This window comes from Hoplias malabaricus, chromosome 11 (genome assembly GCF_029633855.1).
Source record: "Hoplias malabaricus isolate fHopMal1 chromosome 11, fHopMal1.hap1, whole genome shotgun sequence".
In the NCBI taxonomy this organism is placed as follows: domain Eukaryota; kingdom Metazoa; phylum Chordata; class Actinopteri; order Characiformes; family Erythrinidae; genus Hoplias; species Hoplias malabaricus.
Genome location: NC_089810.1, coordinates 23,430,518 through 23,452,018, shown reverse-complemented (window position 1 = coordinate 23,452,018; position 21,501 = coordinate 23,430,518). Strand labels below are relative to the sequence as shown.

At 46.7% G+C, this 21,501-nt stretch overlaps 1 protein-coding gene across 3 annotated transcripts in view; it reads left to right on the top strand.

The window, feature by feature from the left end:
• The window catches only part of znf423 (zinc finger protein 423), a 205,940-nt gene that overhangs the window by 89,746 nt on the left and 94,693 nt on the right, over positions 1-21,501 (top strand). For all 3 annotated transcript variants that reach the window (XM_066685676.1, XM_066685675.1, XM_066685674.1), the window contains 2 exons: positions 9,487-12,917; positions 14,328-14,412. In XM_066685676.1, the coding sequence (XP_066541773.1) occupies positions 9,487-12,917; positions 14,328-14,412 (3,516 nt within the window). The remainder of the gene's footprint in view (positions 1-9,486; positions 12,918-14,327; positions 14,413-21,501) is intronic.

Genomic DNA, 21,501 nt, shown 5'->3' with positions numbered 1-21,501 from the left:
TCTGAAGCTTTAATTCTAATGTAAATAAATCTCCAGCATCTTGAATGCCTAAACGTTACACTGTGCCTAATAACTCCCTGCTTTAAGGTACAGTCTTAGGTACTGGGCATGTATGGTCAGTTGTGCATGCACACAGCTGGTGTAATCACAGTAGAAGAGGAGAAGTGAAACACAATGGGACAGTAGCTGGGAGTAGCTGTGCATGAGCAGAATGTCATCAAACTCAGTGCCAAATATCTGCTAGAGGCATAAACCCCCCAAGCACTGGGCAGTGGAGCAGTGGAACTGTGTCCTCTGCAGTGATTGAGGCCTGTCCAATACCTTTGGGAAGGGTTTGTGGTGTAGATCTAGAATCATGCAGCAGAGGTGCCGGACCTTGCCGATGATCTTGTGATGAACTACAGTCGATATCTATGTGTATGGATAAATGTATGAGAATCCTCCAGTCCAGGAGAGGAGAGGCTGACACTGCGGTAAAGCAGGACACACTCCACATTAATGCCATTTGGTTCATACAGTGTGTAATAAAGTAAAAAATTATTGTATGTGTGTGTGTGTGTGTGGCATACAGCAGTCAGGCTGCAACTGTAGAGGATTTACATGTTTAACTCTTGATTACACTAATGGGAGAATAGTTGTCAGTGCATGCATTTGAGTAACCTGAAGACAGGTGGCATTTAGTGAGGACGGTAGAAGTGTTGAAGGCTCACTCTGTGTGTGTGTGTGAGAGAGAGTGAGAGAGAGCTGTTAGGCCGGAGCTGGGAGAGGCAGGCGGTGAGTGCTAATAGGGGGGAGCAGGTGAGCCTTAACCTGACGCCTTTCGGCTTCTGTTTGATCAAAGAGGGCCAAGCAGCAGACTACAGTATGTGATCTCTGCCTAGAGCTCTGCTACACAGTGCGTGTGCACACACACACACACACATCAGAGAGAGAGAGAACTGCAGAAGGAAAGAGAGATAGAGCTGGTGTTCTTAATATAAAGACACATTATACTTTGTAAAATCATTATTTACTCATTCATTTCAACATTTAATAAGCAGAGTTTAATTACTGAAATTCAGAGGTGTTTTTTTTTCCTGCACAAATGGGGCCACTTTGTGAAATGTTGAAAACACCATTTCCCACTTAATCCTAATCCTAACTAGCAATTGAACCTCAGTGGCAGCAGTCCATTTTTGTCTCTGATTGAGGACCTTCATGCTGTCAGGTCAAGATCAGCGGCTGTGTAGCTGACTCCACGGTGGTGTTCATTTTCTTTTACTCATTTTATTAATAGCATGTTTTGCCCTTGTTCTTGTGCTTTTAAGATGCAGAAATGTTCAGTAAAGCATCACTGTCGGGACGAAGCGTCTTATCTCAGCAATTGTACGTTTGAAGGAGAAGGAAACAACTCTTAATTTCGAATAGGACTTAAATGAACATAACGTATGTCCAAGTCTTTTCGGAGTAATTCTATTGGTCCACACACGTTTATTATGTCCAACAATTAAAAATGTCAAAAAATGGGGCAGCCACATCCTGGTGGTTAGGGAGATGGACTTGTAATCTGAAGGTTGCTGGTTCGATCCCCAGAGCTGGCAGGTCATGACTGAAGTGCCCTTGAGCAAGTCACCAAACCCCTTGCTGCTCCCCCGGTGCCGTGGCTCACTGCCCCCTAGTGTTCACTACTGTGTGTGTGTGTGTGTGTGTGTGTGTGAGTGTGAGTGTGAGAGCGTGTGTGAGAGTGCGTGAGTGGGTGTTTCACTTCACTGATTGGGTTAAATGTGGAGAACAAACTCCTCTGTGTGCAAGCACAGTGGCCAATAAAGTGATTCTAATTCTAAAAATGACCTCAGCAATGTTTCCTCTCATTACATCTGACTCTTGATCATTACAAAATTGATCTTTACACAGCCACAGATTTAGACACAGAGATGAATACACATTTCCAAAAATGAATAATGAATATTTATCTTATCTTATATTACTTTCCTGTCCTTTCCTAACTTGTCTCGTCCCGTTCTGTGCTGTGTAGATGGGTCAGGGTTAAACTGGGCTGCTCATGGTTTCCTGCATTGCTGGGCAAACAGCTGTTTCCCGCAGACTCCCATAGAGGAAACCCGACAGCTCAGACACAGATGTACAGACGTCGAGGACAGATAATGCCCATAAAAGTCATCAAAGGAATACAAGCTAAGGACAAACAAAAGATGGAGGTTCATTGGTGTCAGATTTGGGAAAAGCTAGTTTGAGGGCAGGAAAGAGAGGAAGAGTGTGGCAGAGTCAGGACGGGAGATGCAGAAGATGGAAGACGATGCAGGAAAAAGCAGGAGCAGATGCCAGATGTCTTGGCCTGCCGACGCTGGAACAGCAGAGAGCCTTGTTTTGGTACACTTCACATGTAATTAATGTGCAGCTGTTTAACGGTGCAGGCCCCCGCCGCTAACACACACCGCGCAGCACCGGAGTCAAACGCCTCTTAACCACTGCCAGTGCCCCTGTCGTCACGCACCATCCTTCTCTCCTTCTCCCCCTCACCTTTTCCTCTCCTTTTTCCTACTGCACGCCTTCACACTCCTGGTGTTTACAGCGGTTTTGCTTTGCGGAGTTTGCACATATTACTTTCCTTGTCTGTTCTATCTTAACTTCGGGTAGATCAGCATTGATTAACCAGTAATTTAACAGCTTATTAAAGTTAGGCTTTTTAAGACCTAGATTTCTGCTACGAATTATTTAAAGCAACACTAGGTAGAATTTTTATTTTAAAATCCCAACTTCAAAATCGTGGTGATGCTTCACTGTCCTGTAACAGGGAGAATAGGGCCTCGGTCATTGCTACTCCGGACTCAACACTGCAGAAACTGGTATATGTAACTATTGGAGGGAGGGTAGGTTAGAAAGAGAATAGTCATAATATTCATAACAGAATAATTATCCTCCGTATGGTCGGCAAGCTATAGAGCAAGTATGTGTTCCTCCTATGGAGACTTTTGGCCGTCCTTACCTGGGGGTCTCCAGGGGGATCTGCGGGGTTGGGAGTCCGACTCTCAGCTGGCCCCATGTGTGTGTGTCTCCCGCTCGCGGCCTCCGGCCCCCTGCCCTTCACCTTCTGCCCTGGGAACGAGGCCGGCTGCTCGGACGCTTTTGGGTGCCAAATGCTCCATATGGGCCGTGGGCAGCGCGTGTGTGTCCTCCAGGACTCTGGCCCCTGACAGACTGCCTGTGCTGTGACATCACCGTTCTCCCCGTGTGTTTGTGTGTTTGTCTGCATGTGTGTAGGTGAGTGTCCTCCAGGATTGTGGTCTCTGATAAACTTCCGACCTAGTGACATCATCTTCAAGAGTGTGAGTTTTTGTGTGTGTCTGTGTGTGTGTGTGTGTGTGTGTGTGCGCGCGCCTAGGATTCCAATTTCTCAGAGACTTCCAGCCCAATGATATGACTAAGTGTATCAATCCTGTGTGTGTGTGTGTATGTGTGTGTGTCATACATTTCCACCACAAGGTATAGGACATATGTATGAACTCATGCCCTGTCGTATTTTAAATATAAGTGTGTGTGTGTGTGTGTATAAGTCCACATGATTGCGTGTCCCCTAGGAGATGGACCCTAACAGACTGAGTCCCCTGTGCCCAACGTAAGGCAGTGAGAGTTGTGCCAGGGGTCCGGCATGCACAGACTGGAGTGTCAGCTTCATCAAGCAAGCGCTGTCAGTGGACAGGAGGGTGTGTGTGTTTGTCCAGTAGGAGAAGCCCCCTGACAGACTGTCTCCCTTGAGCAGCAGAGGGGCACAGAGCAGGCTGGGTGTATGTCAGCATGGCTACCCAAGGGGACAGACTGGAACAGTATGGAGGAACAAGAGTGGAGTGTGTGTGTGTGTGTGTGTGTGTGTGTGTGTGTGTGTGTGTGTGTGTGTACTTATGAGTGTTTGTGTGTGTGTATTTTAGTATCCCAAAACAGGTGTTTGGTCTCGAAGACTCTCAAAGGACTGCTGACCATGTGGTCAACTCCTGCCCGTGTATTGCATCCCCCCACTCTCTCTCTCTCTCTCTCTCTGTTTCTGTCTCTCGGCCCAGCTTGGTTCTCTGTCATGGCTGTTTATGGCTGTCCTGTTGCCTAGGAGAGAAAGGAAGGAAGGAAGACAGGGAAGAATGAGATCTACCCTCTATGTGTGTATGTGTATGTGTGTGTGTGTGTGTGTGTGTGTGTGTGTGTTTGAGAGAGGAGGCAGGGGTGGAGAGAAATGCAGAGGTGTGGTAACAAACAAAAGAATGGGGCAAGAGGGGCTAAGACAAATAAAGCCCTTTCTGGGGTGATGGAGAGAGAGAGAGGGAGACAGAACCTGCAACTTTTGCTTTCCCCTGGCTGTTGCTCCAGGCTTGTCTGACTGGCGTGCTGGGCTGCCCTGTGGGAACTCAGGGTGGAAGTTGTTTTTCTGCCCCCTATGGTGCAGCTCTCCAGCCCGGGGCAGTGGGCAGAGGGCCAGGGGGAAGGGGCTGGGAGCCGTGCAGAAGGGCTGCTGGGAAAGGTGGAGGCCTGGGCAGGGGGCCAGGCTTAAAGGTGTAGGTGGTAGTGGTTGGGGAAAGTTATGGAATGTGACTAGGTGAAGGCAAATAGATACAAAAGCTCAGCCTCCATCTTGGAAAGCAGGGATAGGCCTGGATGATCACCACGGTGACTGAATGCTGCAGATAAAGACAGATACTGACTGGTTTGGGCAAAATCCTATGCTGTGACCACTGATTGGCTGTTAGGATGTTGCACTCTATACTGTCAGAAAAATGTGTCCTGTACCTAAAGACTGGGTAAAGTCCAGCTGTGCACCTTCAAATTACACTTCATTCTTTACTCCAGAAGGCAAGTTGAACATCTCTAGGCTATCATACTAAAAATTATTATGAATAGAAATATATATAAACGTCTGATTTGAGATCTCTACAGTTCAAATAAATAATGGCACAATTAAGGGACTATGGGTGAGTCCCATTGTTTACTTTTTGTCCCTACCTCTTGATTGTGAGTGTTGTCTTTTTCCACGGAACTAAGTGCGTGAGGTGTAGTGGTTAAAACCTTGCCCTATGCAATGGGATGACCCTTTAAGAGCCTTATACATCATCAGAAACCAAATGAAAAACAGCACTGTAGTCAGAGGCTATTATTGGTGCTTTGCAGGCAGCTCTGCCAGTCTGCAGTGATATCGGAGGAGCACTGCTGGACTTAATATTAGTCCATCATGCCTTTAGAATCTTTCAATTAACATATATCATCACCCACTCTTAACTCTTCTGTTAAACCTTACAATTCCACATTAAATGTTGCAGTAGCTTCAGGTGCTAGAAGGTGATTGCGTCACCGTTTACGGTGGAACTAAGAATGTACTCACTACTAAGACTTCAGCATACTACTAGCTGTGTTTTATGCTTGTTATGAAGTTACAATACTGTGTCACTGTGGTGGTACCCTCAAGGGTAGATATTCAGTACCTTTAGTTAGGAACATATGATCATATACAGTAATAATTAAGGTGTGTTTGTTTAATACATCACATCCCATCTTTATTATTTGCACAGTTATTAAATGAATGTTTACAAATATTCACCTTTTTCTGTAGAAGAGAATGTATTGTACCTTAAGGAACACAACTTGGACCATCAATCCACTGTGGTACTGTTTAAAGGTACATTTACTCTGTTTGTACCATTTAAGAACAATAATATGACTGTAGCAAACCTTTTTTGTGAGATTGTACCTCAAAACTACATTAAACTAAGACAATACAATAATTATTATGGGTTTTAAAGGAGAAAATACCTTGTCACTTGTGCTGCCATCTTGCCAGTGATTTATAAGACGTTGGCTGTAGTCCTAACACTATAGAAGGAGTGAAGGGTCCTACCTCAGTGACCGTGAGAGGTACCACTTCCGTAGCAGTTCTTCTGGGAGCATAGAAATGCCATCAGCAGTCTTTGTTAGCACTGTGGTGGTTTTAATGGCAAAAGGAGTTGACAAGCTGGTGTTTATCTTCAGGCCGATGATGGAGCGGGTCTAAATGGTTGTTAGAAATATGCAGCTGTGGCTAGCCATGATTTGATTTTAACTGTCAGGGTGGCATGCTATGTTTTCTTTTCCTTCCGTAGAAGTTGGCAAGGTCCAGACTGTTCAAAAGCAAGAAGGCAGATACGGAAACTTAAACAAGAGCAGAAATGATCTGGCCAAAGCTGGATATTTGCCTTCACTTTGTCTAGCCAGAGGGGCCAAGTTGATTCACTGGATTATGCTGGAATGAATATGGAACAGGCTTAGCAGTGGGTGCAGCCAGTATTTAAGATGCATACTTATTCTTGACTATGCAGTGCTATGAGTCTGGGCTTGTGTGAAGTGTTGTGAAGCTGCTGTAATTCCATGTGTGTTGGTTTGGGGCTACAGTCTTGTCAGTTTGTAAGCCTCCCCTGAATGTGTCCAGTCCTTAATGAACAGACCAGCCAGGCCGCTTCCCTGTAGTAGGGCCATTCACAAAAGCCTTAGCCCCGGGATGGTCCTGCTGTTGGGAGAGATGGAGGGGACCCCTCCATGCATGTCTGTTACTCACTTTCTCTCACTCCCTCTCGCGCTCTCTCTTTCCCCGTCTCTTCTTCGCTCCCCCCGCCATCCTTGTGTCTGATGAGCAGGAAGAGGATGGACGTCAGGCTGGGCAAGTCTTCATTACAGCCCATCTAGCAGGTTTCAGGCCCGGCATGTCCGCACATTGGCCAGCCCATTAGCCAGGCCAGCGTGGTCCGCTTTGGCCCAGGCTGATGGCGGCGTGGTGGTGTTCATGGGGAGAGGGAGGGGGGTTGTCCTCTTGAAGGAGAAACGGCCACCGATCAGGTGCTGTGGGTGGCTGCTGCTTCTGTCACCACGTGTTTCCATTATTGCGTCCCCCCAATTATGAGGCCCTGCTCAAAGCAGGGTGGCTAGTCTGTCCCTGGACATCAGAGTGTGCCCAACTGCTGCTTCTTCATCCCCCCTCCAGCCCTCCTTGCTCCATTCTTCCATCCCGCTCTCCTCCCCTCCACCTGGGATGGGCCGGCAAGGCGAAGGCCAGCACCATTGGAAGAGCCAACAGGACAGGCTGTTAATGCAGTAATGAGTTATAACATGAAAGACCGACAGTTTGGAGACCGGAAAAAACTGGACTGAGTGGGAAAAGGGGAGAAGGGAGAGGGGCGGGGGGAGGAGGGACAGAGAAAGAAACATGGCAAAAGAAGGCAGCCATCAGTGCTGCAAGAAGCAAACTTATGGGCAAAAGATGAGGCTGTTTCCGAGGCTGTTCCCGTCTGTGGCGCCCCCTCCCTCCTTGGTTTTTTTTTCTCCTCTCTTTCTTTCTGTTTCTTTTCTAATTTAACTTTTCATTGAAATTTCTTACCCTGTTTAGCGCTCTTGCCAAGTCCCCCGGCGGACGGATGACAAAAGCCCTCTAAAAGCCATGTGATCTTCCATTTTCCGAACAGCCACACTTCTGAGGATTAAGGCTATTTAATGACTATAATCTCCCTCTTTCTCAAAAGTGATTTCTCACATTCTGTCGCAGTCAGAGGGATTGCATTAGCATTAATAGATTTATAATTCGCCAGAATGACCACATGTGCCAGGAGTTTTTTTTTTTTTGCCTCCCCCCCCTACTCCTCCTCCTCTGTCGTCTCCTTTCTTCTTCCCTTCTTCCCTCCTCTTAGTTCTTTTCCCTCTTTTGCCTTCTTTTCTCCAGCTCCGTGCTCGAGCAAGTGTTTCTTTGTATCTCTTGCCCTGTAGTGGTGTACACGCCTGTGACTTACCTGTCAGTCAGCGCAAAAAACCCCCTCTCCTGTCTCCTCCCCATCCTCCAGGCTTCTATCCCCTCCTCTCACCTCCACAGTGTCCAGATCAGAGGCTGGTCTGTCAGGGGCCACGGTCTTATTGTGTAGCCAAAGAATTTACCACAGTTAAGTCCCTTATGGGCTTTTATTCAGGGCTCTTTCATTGGGGGCGCCGAGGCACTCTCTCTCTCTCCTGTGTCGCAGGGGTTTAGGTTGTTTTGGGATGGCTCTTTATCCTGACATGGACACAAAGCTTGTGGTGGGGGGGTAGACTATAGTGACTGGAGCAGGAGGCACAGGGGGGAGGCTTACAGTAATCTGAGAAAGTGACAGGGACTGTGAGAAGGAGGGGAACAGAAACAGGCACAAACATCTGCTGCTGTCTCTCCAGGTTGCGGGGTCCGCAACTGCATTTGTTTTATTTGCATTTGCTCCTTCCTTGTTTTACCAGCAGTGTTAACGTTTTCATAATGATGGATGTGACACTTGGTTCCGCGTCAGCTCTGAAACTGATATCTCTATTTTTAAGGTTCGTGCACTTCTGCCGTCTCTGAATTCGTTTCTTGCTTGGAGCTAAATTCATAATTCATGGTTTTACAAATTTCTGCCCACAAACCCCATGGAGATTTATTTGTTCTGCACAGCACCTACATTTTAAAGTGGATCGATTCATCACATGAATTTATTTTCCGCAAATTCTGCTGCGCTCACCTTTGCGTGCATGGGGAGAGTGGGCGGAAGTGAAATCCTACTGTTGCCATATGGAGATGCACGTATTCGTAGTTTGTACAATACCAGCTGATGTGAAGCACTTTTCTTTTGTACAGCTTTGCTTATTTTATTTCAAAGCTGGCGCAGAACTTGCAGCATTGTTTCAACACCCTATGAGGTATTACTGAACTCTTTAGAACATGAGAGCCTCCCGTAACATTGGCTCATCTGTATGGATGGAGCTTTTTAAGGGGCTGGAGAGTGGAAGTGGATTTACTCTCTGTAAACATTTGGGTTTTTGGAATGAGAAATACCAGAGGCCTCTTTTTTTCTGCAGCACATTAACAGTGAACATAAAAAGTCTGTGAAATAAAGCAAACAAACAGGCAGTGATAGAAAATTCTGTGTTTGTCTGAGCCACAGTGGGACTGTGCACACGCAGCAGCCCTGCTCAATAAGTCATGAGCTCTCTCTCCCTCTCTTTCCTTTGGAGGCTGCTACACGAGATGCTAAATAGATGACGTTTGGACTGTGTCAGGCCCCATCAGATTGCACAAAACAGGGCAGAATTAAGTACATCCCGCTTTGTATATATTTGTATAATATATGCGCGCTGTAATCTAGAGTAGATTGTGTTTGCACAAATAGCGGCGATGTAAATAATCCTGGGATTTGATGTTGCGCACATTGTTCTGTAAAAGGACCTGGTGGTTTCCATTTGCTGTAATCACTTTTAAGAAGGTTTTCAATCTGATGATCATAATGAAAAATATGATAAATCCAAATCTGGAGACGAGGCTGAGCTTGTTTGTGGAGGGATTGCGATAGGATAAAAAAATATATATAAAACATTTCTGTCCTTATTTCTCCACCCCTGTGGGATTGGATGCCTTTAGTTCTTTGCTTCCATTTAGACGATTTTCCTCCCTCTTTAACATTTTAATTCTGTCTGTGTTTTGCATTGCAGATGGTGACGATGACCCGGGGCTCTCCTGGGTGGCGTCCTCTCCCTCCAGCAAAGACGTGGCATCGCCATCGCAGATGCTGGGGGATGGCTGCTGCGATCTGGGCATGGGCACGGGGGAGGAGGAAGGAGGCTCTGGCCTGCCCTATCCCTGCCAGTTCTGCGACAAGTCCTTCAGCCGCCTCAGCTACCTGAAGCGCCACGAGCAGATCCACAGTGACAAACTGCCCTTCAAGTGTACCTTCTGCAGTCGACTCTTCAAGCACAAGCGCAGCCGCGACCGTCACGTCAAACTCCACACCGGCGACAAGAAGTACAGCTGCCAGGAGTGCGAGGCCGCGTTCTCGCGTAGCGACCACCTCAAGATCCATCTAAAGACGCACAGTTCCAGCAAGCCCTTTAAGTGCAGCGTGTGCAAGCGTGGCTTCTCCTCCACCTCGTCGCTGCAGAGCCACATGCAGGCGCATAGGAAAAACAAGGAGCACTTGGCCAAAAAAGACCAGGGCAAACGTGATGGGTCCACGGGGGACGCCGCCGACCAAGACCAGGACCTGTACATGTGCGATTACTGCGAGGAAACTTTCAGCCAGACGGACGAACTGGAGAAGCATGTACTTACACGCCACCCCCAGCTTTCGGACCGTGCTGAACTACAGTGCATCCACTGCCCTGAGATCTTCAGCGATGAGGGCACCTTGCTCACCCATATTGACCGAACGCATGCCAACAAGAAACACAAGTGCCCCATGTGTGCCGAGCAGTTCTCGTCGGTAGAGGACGTCTACTGTCACCTGGATAGCCACCGCCAGCCTGACTCCAGCAACCACAGTGCCAGTCCTGATCCAGTGCTGGGCAGTGTTGCTTCCATGAGCAGTGCCACTCCTGACTCGAGTGCCTCTTTGGAAAGAGGGTCCACCCCAGACTCGACCCTCAAACCTACACAGGGCAGGCGCAAACTAGCCCCGTCCTCGGATCACGATGATGGGAGCTGGTCAGGAAAGGTGACGTATAGTTGCCCGTATTGCTCCAAGAGAGATTTCAACAGCCTGGCTGTGCTGGAGATTCACCTGAAGACTATCCACGCGGACAAACCTCAGCAGAGCCACACCTGTCAGCTGTGTCTGGACACCCTGCCTACTCTTTACAATCTGAACGAGCATGTTCGTAAAGCACATAGATCAAGTGGAGGCTCTTCATCCAACTTTCCCATTCTGCAGTTCAGCAACGTGTCTGCTTTTCACTGCAACTACTGCCCGGATATGTTTGCGGACATCAACAGTCTGCAGGAGCACATCCGAGTCTCTCACTGTTTGCCCGGTGGTGTGGTTGCTGGCTCTACAACTCTGGAGGGCAACCATGCCTTCTTCTGCAATCAGTGCTCGATGGGATTTCTCACGGAATCTTCCCTCACCGAACACATCCAACAGACCCACTGCACCAGTGGAGCTGGGGTGACCAAAATGGAGTCTCCTGTATTGCAGCCCTCGCAGTCCTTCATGGAAGTGTACTCCTGCCCGTACTGCACCAATTCCCCAATCTTTGGCTCTCTACTCAAGCTCACGAAACACATTAAGGAGAACCACAAAAACATCCCACTCGCCAACAACAAGCGCAAAGTCAAAGTCGCTGACCTGAGTCCGGCATCCTCCGATGTGGAAATCTCATCCCCTAAACGCCACAGAGTGGCCAGCGATGCCACCCAGGCAGGTTCTAACGGGGACTACCCCTGCAACCAGTGTGACCTTCGTTTCACCAGCTTTGAGGGTTTCCAGACCCACCTCAAGTCCCATCTGGAGCTGCTACTGAGGAGACAGTCTTGTCCACAGTGCAACAAAGAGGACTTTGACTCTCAGGAGTCCCTCCTGCAACATCTGACCATTCACTACACTACCACCTCTACGCAGTACGTTTGCGAGAGCTGTGACAAACAGTTCTCGTCTGTGGACGACCTCCAAAAGCATCTGTTGGACATGCACACATTTGTGCTCTACCACTGCACATTGTGTCAGGAGGTGTTTGACTCCAAGGTCTCCATCCAAGTCCACTTGGCCGTCAAACACAGCAACGAAAAGAAAATGTACCGCTGCACAGCATGCGCCTGGGACTTTCGCAAGGAGAGTGACCTGCAGACGCACGTGAAGCACACTCACCTGAGTCAGTCCTCTGCACCTGGGGTCACGGGTAAAGCTCGCAAGTGTATATTCTGCGGGGAGAGTTTTGGGACGGAAGTGGAGTTACAGTGCCATATCACAACCCACAGTAAAAAATTCAACTGCCGCTTCTGCGGGAAAGCTTTCCATGCCATAATCTTGCTCGAAAAACATCTTAGAGAGAAGCACTGCATGTTCGATGGAGGAAACGGCAACGGGAACAGTGGAAGCCAGAACGGAACTCCCAATGGGGTCACTCAGAGCTCTAAGCGTGGAGGAGGAGGATCAACTGTAGCTACGGAGCAGGCAGACCTGCAGAACCTGCTTTTGAAGGGAGGGACCCAGGAAACGGCAAACAGCCATGAAGCCAGCGGAGGAGAGGAGGAGATTGATGCCTCAGAACCGATGTATGCATGTGACATCTGCGGTGCTGCGTACACCATGGAGTCCCTGCTACAAAACCACCGGTTGCGTGATCACAACATAAGACCTGGTGAGGACGACGCAGGGTCCCGTAAAAAGAAGGCTGATTTCATCAAGGGCAATCACAAGTGCAATGTCTGTTCAAGAACCTTCTTCTCAGAGAACGGGCTGAGGGAACATGCCCAAACCCACCGTGGTCCAGCCAAACACTACATGTGCCCGATCTGTGGGGAGCGTTTCCCCTCTCTGCTGACTCTCACCGAGCACAAGGTCACTCACAGCAAGAGCCTGGACACGGGCACCTGCCGTATCTGCAAGATGCCCCTGCAAAGCGAGGAAGAGTTCATCGAGCACTGCCAGATGCACCCGGATCTGAGGAACTCGCTGACGGGTTTCCGCTGTGTCGTCTGCATGCAGACGGTCACCTCCACCCTGGAGCTGAAAATCCATGGAACCTTCCACATGCAGAAGCTCTCTTCATCCGGGGGCAGCGGTGGAGGTGGAGGGTCAGCCTCATCATCTCCCAACGGTCAGTTGCAAGCCCACAAGCTCTACAAGTGTGCCCTCTGTCTGAAAGAGTTCAAGAACAAGCAGGAGCTTGTCAAGCTGGATGTCAATGGCCTGCCCTTCGGGCTGTGCGCTGGCTGCATGAGCCGAGGCACTAATGGCCAACCGTCCAGTGGGGTAGTGACCCCTCAAGAGCCGGGAGAGAAGGGTGCCTCCGGGCTACGATGCCCTGAATGTGCTGTAAAGTTCGAGACCTTGGAAGATCTGGAAAGCCATGTTCAGGTGGACCATCCTGAGATGAGCCCAGAGACCAGTGCAGCTAAGAAAGCGACAGAAGCCTCACCTGTCCCTAAAGTAAGTGTTCACTTCTTACTTTATGTTAGAATATTAGTTTTTCAAACTTGTTGCAATATTTAACACATATGGGCTTTTATTGAAATGTCTGTCACCTGCTTTGGTTAAAATACCACAAGGACCAAACACCATAGATTTAAACAGCTCTGTTCAGAATGACTGTGAGGAGTTGGTGTGTTCTCCCCGTGTCTGCGTGGGGTTGCTCACGGGGGGTCCGGGTGCTCCGGTTTCCTCCCACAGTCCAAAAACACACCTTGGTAGGTGGTTTGGCAACCCCAAAGTGTCCGTAGGTGTGAGTGTGTGAGTGAATGTGTGTGTGTGTGTGTTGCCCTGTGAAGGACTGGCGCCCCCTCCAGGGTGTATTCCCGCCTTGTGCCCAATGATTCCAGGTAGGCTCTGGACCCCCCACGACCCTGACTTGGATAAGCGGTTACAGATAATGAATGAATGAATGAATGTTCAGAATGAACTGTTCCTTTAAATGAGAATGAGCCTCAGTTCAGCGCAAGAGCCCAGGAGTTTATAGAAATTCCGTCTGGGTTCTTTTTCTTCTCATTCCCATTTTCTCCATTTTTACTCTGTAATCTTATTTTTAGTCAGTACCCTTTTTACTTCACCTTTGCACTCTCACATAAACAAATCTCATCATTGTAATTGGAGAGACACAGACGAGGAGGCGGGACGATTCTCAAGTCTCTGTGATTGACATAATATGAAGAACAAAATCAGAACTCGTTTTATCCCGTGTTTTCTGACTTAGGCAGCCCACAGAAGAGGTTGCATGGTCTTGTTTCACAGTGAGTGGGTTGGTGGGCGATGCCCAAATTAATGTCTTTTTTTTTGCTTTCATAAATCTAGTTTTCCATCAATAGGTGATTCCTTGTAAGAGGCCCCTCTTTTGTTCAGTGCTCTCACATTGTGTCAGGATACTTTTTAAAGTCATCTGAGAATTATTTCCTCCAGCTCTCCATTTTTTTTCCATTCTCTTTGTTTTTATTCTTTCTCTTATTATCTCATTTCTTTGGTCAGATGTTCTGGGAATATTATGGTATGTCTTTCCAAAATAAAAGATATTGCCAGCAACCATTTTATGGTTGTACTTTTTTTTTGTTTCCCTCTGACTTCCCAGTGTGTACTGGCTCGTACAGAGATGTGTGAATTCATGACTGCATTACCGTGGGCCCCAGAGGGTTCTGCTGTCTCATCCTGCTGGGCTATTGTACAGCCCGTTCGCTCTGCTAGATATTGACAGTGAACTTCCAAGGTCGCTCTTTACCTGTGCTTTTGTCTCAGCTCAGTGTAACAGATAGGAAAGTCTTGATAGTATGATTCAGTGTGTGTGTGTGTGTGTGTGTGTTTTGAATAAAATAACCTGTTCTGAGTTCCAGTATCCTGTGTCTTGTCTTGCAGAAGAAGACGTACCAGTGCATTAAATGCCAAATGACCTTTGAGACAGAGCGCGAGATCCAGATCCACGTTGCCAATCACATGATAGGTGAGTGGAACACTTTTGCTGTGTGTGTGTGTGTGTGTGTGGCCGTTTGCCAGCCGTTCCTCCTGCTCTCCTCTCGCGCTTGCTGCCCTGGCCCTGCCGAGCCCTCTCTCTCTCCCTGCACACAGGTGTGAGACAGACAGGTGAAATGAACAGCTCTATTTCTGGAAGCGCAGACGTCGCTCTCGACAGCTGTTCCATTGTTTAACACTTGACTGCGCAGCTGAGGCCACGGCTGCGGGTCTGATTGCTCTGTTAACTCTTCACCGTGCAGCCGAGGCTGGGACTGCAGGTCTCGCTCCTTCTGCAAAGGCCAACAAACAATTAGGTTCTGTGTTTTTTATTTTTTTAAACCCCCTTCACTTCATTTCCAGTGCTCATCTTGGGCAATTACCTGTCGTGTGTTCAGATGGTGTAGATGTAATTTTTTTTCTTCTCCACTTTGAAACCTACAACTCTGAAACTACTCATACCCTCTACTTCACATGATATTTCCCGTAGTGTGCATTAGTGCATTGTAGCAGTGGCACCCGAGGAGAGGACCTTATTTATTACCAGGTGTGGAAATGTTGCACTCAGTACGCGTTGTATAGATCTGATGCTGACCAAGGACATGGGTTAGCTTTGGTTAGACAAAGGAAGGCTGCATGAAAACGCTCTCTCTGCCTGTTCTAATTATGTTGGGCACATCTTCTGACAGCGCTAACCAGACTGTAGCGCTTTAAAGCGCTGAGTCAGACCGTCGTGATTTCCACACAGCCGACGTTTCCCATCCTGTGGCCCAGGCAGCGACAAACTTGCGCTGCAGTTGTTTTATGCACACCCCCCCTCCCCACTTCTGTGCTGTTATTCTTTAAGTAATAATTGCTGCAGCAGCAGACTGTAGTGTAGATTAACGAGTAGGGCCTGTGAGTAATTTCACAGAACAAACGGTGCAACACCTCGAGCCTCTGCGCCTTCCTCAGGCTCGACAGTCCAGAGCAGAGCGACTGCAGTTGTGCGTTTATACAACTTGCAGCTGGTGTTCTTTTTCTTCCTCCTGGAGGGAAATGAGGGAAGGCATCTCTGCCTTTAATTGAACATACCCTCATCCCATTTTAAAGCAAGGCTAGGTAAGATTTGGTGTATTTGGCTCTGGGCTCCCCCTAGAGGCACTTTTACATAGCACAGTTTCTGCTGTGCTGTGTCTGGAGTAGCAAAGACAGAGAATGAAGTATTACAATTATTTTGAAGCTGTAATTTTAAGGTAAAATATTGTGTAGTGTTGCTTTCATACCCCCCCCCCCCACTACCACCACCACCCCCAAGATTACCATTGCAGTGAACACCATGCTATTTTTACCCTATCCAGCCCAAAACATGTCCAGCTTTACTGTCCTTTGGCTCCACCCTGTCCACATTTCCCTCAATCAGTGCATCCACCCCAATCTGAACTGTGCAATGTGCACACCTCCCCGGCCCTACTTCATCGTTCTTTCCTCTCTTGGAACTGCCGATGGTGGAGATAGGGGCCTGTGCTTATGAGAGGGGAAGGCGGATCGCCTGCCTCTCCCCGCCGCCATGGAGGGAATTTTGGGTTAATTAACATCGTAATTGTCAGAAAAGCTGGAGGAGATTAATTATGGAATTGAGGCAGATTATTTTAAGTGCTGTTATTATTTTATTATTTTTTTCATCCCCCTCTTCAAAGATTGATGACGTCTTGGCATAATAAAAAAAATAAAAGAGCAGGAGGAAGCGAGAGAGCGCGCAGCGTATTAACCTTTATCAGACGCCGTGTTAGCCGGCAGAAAATTGCAGCGAGATCACAGAGGAGCGCTAACTGCGGCGCACTCTCGCTCCACTCCTCTCCTTTCTGCTGGAGATTACGAAACAATCATTAAAAAGCTACACTATCTGTCAGCTTTGATATATGACTAGCGAGGATATTACAAGGCTTTGATATTCCAGCCCTTCTTTTTTCTCATGGAAATCCACGAGGATGCAGAGAGCTTCTTAACAAAATGGTGTCTGTGGTTTGCTGGGATGTTCTGCCATTTGCTCATCTGTGTTTGCAAGATTGCACAACAGCGAAGGGCACTCCATGGTACAGCGCTGAAATCCACTCACTTCAGTGAGGGTGCAGTAGAGAAGTCACGTGACTTGTCTGGGCTAAAGTCATCAAGTATTCAGTACACACCGACAGGGTTAAGCGCTATTCCTCAATCCTGATTCTCTTTATTCTTTTTCATTTGAATAAAAAAAATCATTATAACGGATGACCTAAAATATGTGTTGAGTGTCAGTAGCATTAGGCTTAGGACTGAGTTATGGTAGGGCTGTTAAACAGAGGGACGCTTTAAACTGGAAGTTAAAAGTGCACAGTGTTTGCAGCACTGTGCACTGAAGGAGTGTTTTCTTTTTTTAGTGTAACATACTGTAGTTCAGAATTCATGGCAACTGTTAAGTTGTATTAAACATGTCTGTACCACTTTAGAATAACACTATATATGGTTTATAAATCTGTTTATTAGTTGTAATTAGTCAGATTGTAAATGCATTCAAAATAAATAATAATCAGTTACATCACAGAGATCGAAAGTATAACAGTGACCACCATCTACAGTTAAACCGCCGATGTTTGCTGAACTCCATAGGTCCACATTAACCCTGTCATCTTTAGCACATATTTATTATCAAATTTAGATCTGACCTTCACAGTACGTTTTCTGTATGAGAAAAAAGAAGTCACTGTTGCCCTTTTATATCTGTGTTAAAAATGTTCACTAATGACATTTAAGGTGTTTGCGATCTAATTAATAACCATGTAATAAACATATTTTTAAACCATTTATAAACCTTCATAAGTGTACTCTTATTTAGAATTAGAAGGATTAGATTCACTTTATTGGCCACGGTGCTCACACACAGAGGAAACAGTTCACCGCATTTAACCCAATCCGTGAAGTGAAACACATATTTACCCACACACTGGTGAACACTAGGGGGCAGTGAGCACACATTCCTGGAGCCATGTGCTGCCTTTGTTAAGGTTGTTTTGTTTTTAAAAAACTACATAAATATAGTGTATTATACGCTGCGTTCTAACATCAAAATCGCCTTCTTTAAATGTTCTAAACCAAAATTCACATGTACGTTTGGATACTTATTTTTTTATATTATTTATTATTATATACAAAATTATCCCTAAGAACAAGTTGACGCACATGTTTTACAGTATTGTTCCTTGTTGGAACTGATAACCAATGCAGTGACCAGTAAATTACTCTTAGTTGCCTTTTTGCAAAAGACTTTTTTTTTGTTAGTTGTTTCTACGCAACAGTAAACGTAAAATAATTTACCTTGTTCAGGTTTGATACCTGGGAAAAGAGAAATGGACAGTAGTTGCACATTTAAATAATATAATCATATCAAAAAATAGTGCTTTTAATACAATTTAGGCATATTTTGTCATAATTAAACACACTTCATCATAAATTACACTAAATATTATGTTTAATATAAGACCAAGTTTGCATATGAAAACAGGCCATCCCAATAAAAGCCGAAAGCCTCTTATTATTATTATTATATAAAAATGATTGTTTGTTGTCATCATGTTCTGGCTTAATTTAAAGGTGCCAAATATTTGTGTCTGTGTTCATGTGTGGGTTTAAGTGTTTGCTCGTCAGTTCCTGCTCATTCTCACACTCCCCACACACTCAGCCTAGAATATGACTGACATCTCATATGAGCACGTTAACATACACACACACACACACACACACAGCCTTTCCCTTCTCTGCATGTTTGCTGACACACCTTCTTGTATCACTCTCTCAGCGCTGATGTGTGCAGAGGTGTGATCATACCTAACCAAAAGCCCCAGAGTCTGTCTCTCTCTCTCTCTCTCTACTCCCCCATCTCCGAATGATCATTACCGCTGAGGTGACACCTCATCTCAATCAGTTTAACCAGTCAAACCCGCAACATCTGCTCCTCCTCTGCTCTCCTCTCTTCTCCTCTCCTCCTCCTGTGATCTCCCCATCGCTGCGCTGTGTGTGTCGTTTCCTTTGCCATCACTCTGCGGAACCCCGGGGAGCACGGGATACAAATGCACCCCCAAAAAAGAACGAAAACACACACAAGCACACGCACTCACCCACCCACACCATTGCACTTGCCTCTCTATCACAGGAGCTTCATCAGACACCCCACCATTTCTACCGTCATGTAAAGCACTGAAAGCCCATATATAGACGTCTATGACAAACGGCCTGGGTGTTGGTTTAAAGTCTCCCGGCTGTCGGTTGTGTGTCGTTCAGTGTAAGTGGAGGTGAGCTGAGCGCAGGGATTCGACACAGGACCACGGTCTGCTGGAAAAGGAGCTTGATTACTCCGTGACAGGAGGAGGAGGGGAGGGGGAAAAAAGTGCCTGGTGTTTTAATTAATCCAACTGGTGCGGCAGGCAGGCACGATCAGAGCGCCGTTCTCCAGGAGGCGGCGGGCCTGGAGGAATGTGGGTTTATTTTTCCCTCTGCCTGTTGATTGAACCCGTCTGATTATTTAATGTAGACGCGAGCACGGCGGTGTGGAGAGACTGCGTAAATACGGAGCGCCCTCGCTCCGAAGAGCAGCATGTGATTACGGAGAGCACGTTTCATTAATTCACCTCGGATTCTGATACGTACATCATCAGCCACGGACGAGGATGTGAGTGGTTTTGGGAGTGGGCGTTATGGCAGAAATATCACACAATGACTTTTCTCAGTATTTTACAATGCACTGATAGTGTCACATGTAGGTAGTGTCGCAGTCACACAGCTCCAGGGACCTGGAGGTTGTGGGGGGTCGATTCCCGCTCCGGATGACTCTCTGTGAGGAGTTGGTGTATTCTCCCAGTGTCCGCGTGGGTTTCCTCCGGGTGCTCTGGTTTCCTCCCACAGTCCAAAAATACACGTTGGTAGGTGGATTGGCGACTCAAAAGTGTCCGTAGGTGTGTGTGTGTTGCCCTGTGAAGGACTGGCGCCCCCTCCAGGGTGTATTCCCGTCTTGCGCTCAATGATTCCAGGTAGGCTCTGGACCCACTGAACTGGATAAGCAGTTACATATAATGAATGAATGAATGAACAACAACAATAAAATATTCTCAGTTACCCACAATCCAAGGCCTTGTGAAAATCTAGGGCAGCGGTTCTCAAACTTTTTTAATACGGGGCCCCCTTTGTGGATGGTAAGTGCCACTGTGCCCCTCCCTCAGAGCTCTGCTGGACATTAGGTAAATTTAAGGCGTGATAATCATATATTATCATCCACTCCTAACTCTTCAGCTACTTATTCCTTAGTTATTTTTATAAGCTTCCTGTTCCACTTTAAATGTGACTGATTCACCATTTAAGGTGGAACTGGAAATTAACTAGCTAGCTACTGAAATGTTAGCATACTACAGTTCCCAAGAAGGACCGAGACTTCACTTTAATTTTTGAATCTTGTTAAGCGGTGTGGAGAAACTAATAAGCCAACATCAGCTGTAATTCATTAAACTAGTATATGTATCTGATAGTAACATTATGTAGTACATGTTCAGTGTTGGTGTAAATCTATCAATGAATAAAATGTGGGTCGCTTGGAAAAAACAAGTTGCTACGATAAGGAATCAGAAGCAGACCTTCTATAGCATTTTGCCAGTTATTTTTAGCAGAGGACAGTCTGATCAGCACTGGACTCCTTTTCCTATCTCTTTGTCTTGTGAATTATTGGGCTCAGCAGTGTGGACATCCGCTGGTCATTCGGGGGCGCACTAATGTGAGGTCAGCGCGGAGTTCCATCGTAGTGGAGGTGCAGTGTAACTTTGGCCATGGATGAAGTGCTTGAGGGAGGGGGATCTGCTCAGAAGCAGACTACTCACTGTTTAATCTAATCCTGTAATGGGGTAGATTTCCCCACAGCTTCACCCCCTCTCCACACACCACTCAGGCAGAGCTTAAACACAGTCGCTGCTGCACACACACACACACACACACACACACACACAGAAAAATTTGTATTCCCATCCTTGTCACACTCTATCTCTGTCAGGGTTTTTTTTTTTATATATAAAGCCCCGCACTTGTCTTCCTGTTTGAGGTCTAGCTTTTGGAGGGGAATTTGTTAAAAGGCCTGCTGAGTTTGGGGGTTGATACGTTCAGCCCACCCCTCTCAGCCTCATCCCACACAGCCATGGACAGAGTGACTCTGTTTATGTTGCCTACCGGGAAGAAGATGGACATAATCACAGTAATAATACTGATAATAATCCATCCTGTCCAAAACCGGCCTCTAAATTATTAGAGGGTCCATGCAAACCTTCATTTCCTCAGTGAGTGACAGCCAGGCCCTCAGCCAACACTTCCAGAGCACCACACAACACAGTCTCACAGAGGAGGAGGAGCTTCTTAAATGGCTAGTTAAAGGGCTAGTTAAATGTTTTTATATCCCCAATCGACTTCTTTAAAAAAAAAAAAAAAAAAAAAAACGTGGGGACTGTCAATAACATGAAAAGAAAATCCTGTAATTTTTTGGTTTGTTCGTGTTAACACATCATTAGCACCGCCCCCTTGTGTTAAAAAACTTCATCAAGCACTAACACAGTGGCCGTGGTGACAGTGTTGACAGTCTGTATGCCTTACTTACTAGTGTACATACATCAATCAGCCATAACATTATGACCACCTGCTTGTTGCTTCACTCACTGTCCAGACTGTTGTCCATCTGTTGCTCCATGTTTTGTTTTCCCCTCCGTCACCCTAATCTTCAGTGGTCAGGACCCCCACCGGTATGATTTAGGTGGTGGATAGTTCTCGACGCTGCAGTGACACTGACGTGATGGTGGTGTGTTAGTGTGTCTTGTGAGTGGATCAGACACAGCAGTGCTACTAAAGTCCAAAAACATTCATTAGCAAATATCAAATAACACATGTGGCCTTGTTTGGGTTCCTACCACTGAAGAGGGTGGAAGGGTGTGGAACAACAGACTGCAGGTGTAGAGTCAGTGGACAGTGAGTTGATAGTGATGTCATTGATGATCAGTGTACGTAAAATAAGTAAAGCTTTTGTTTAGCATCCCTCAGCATT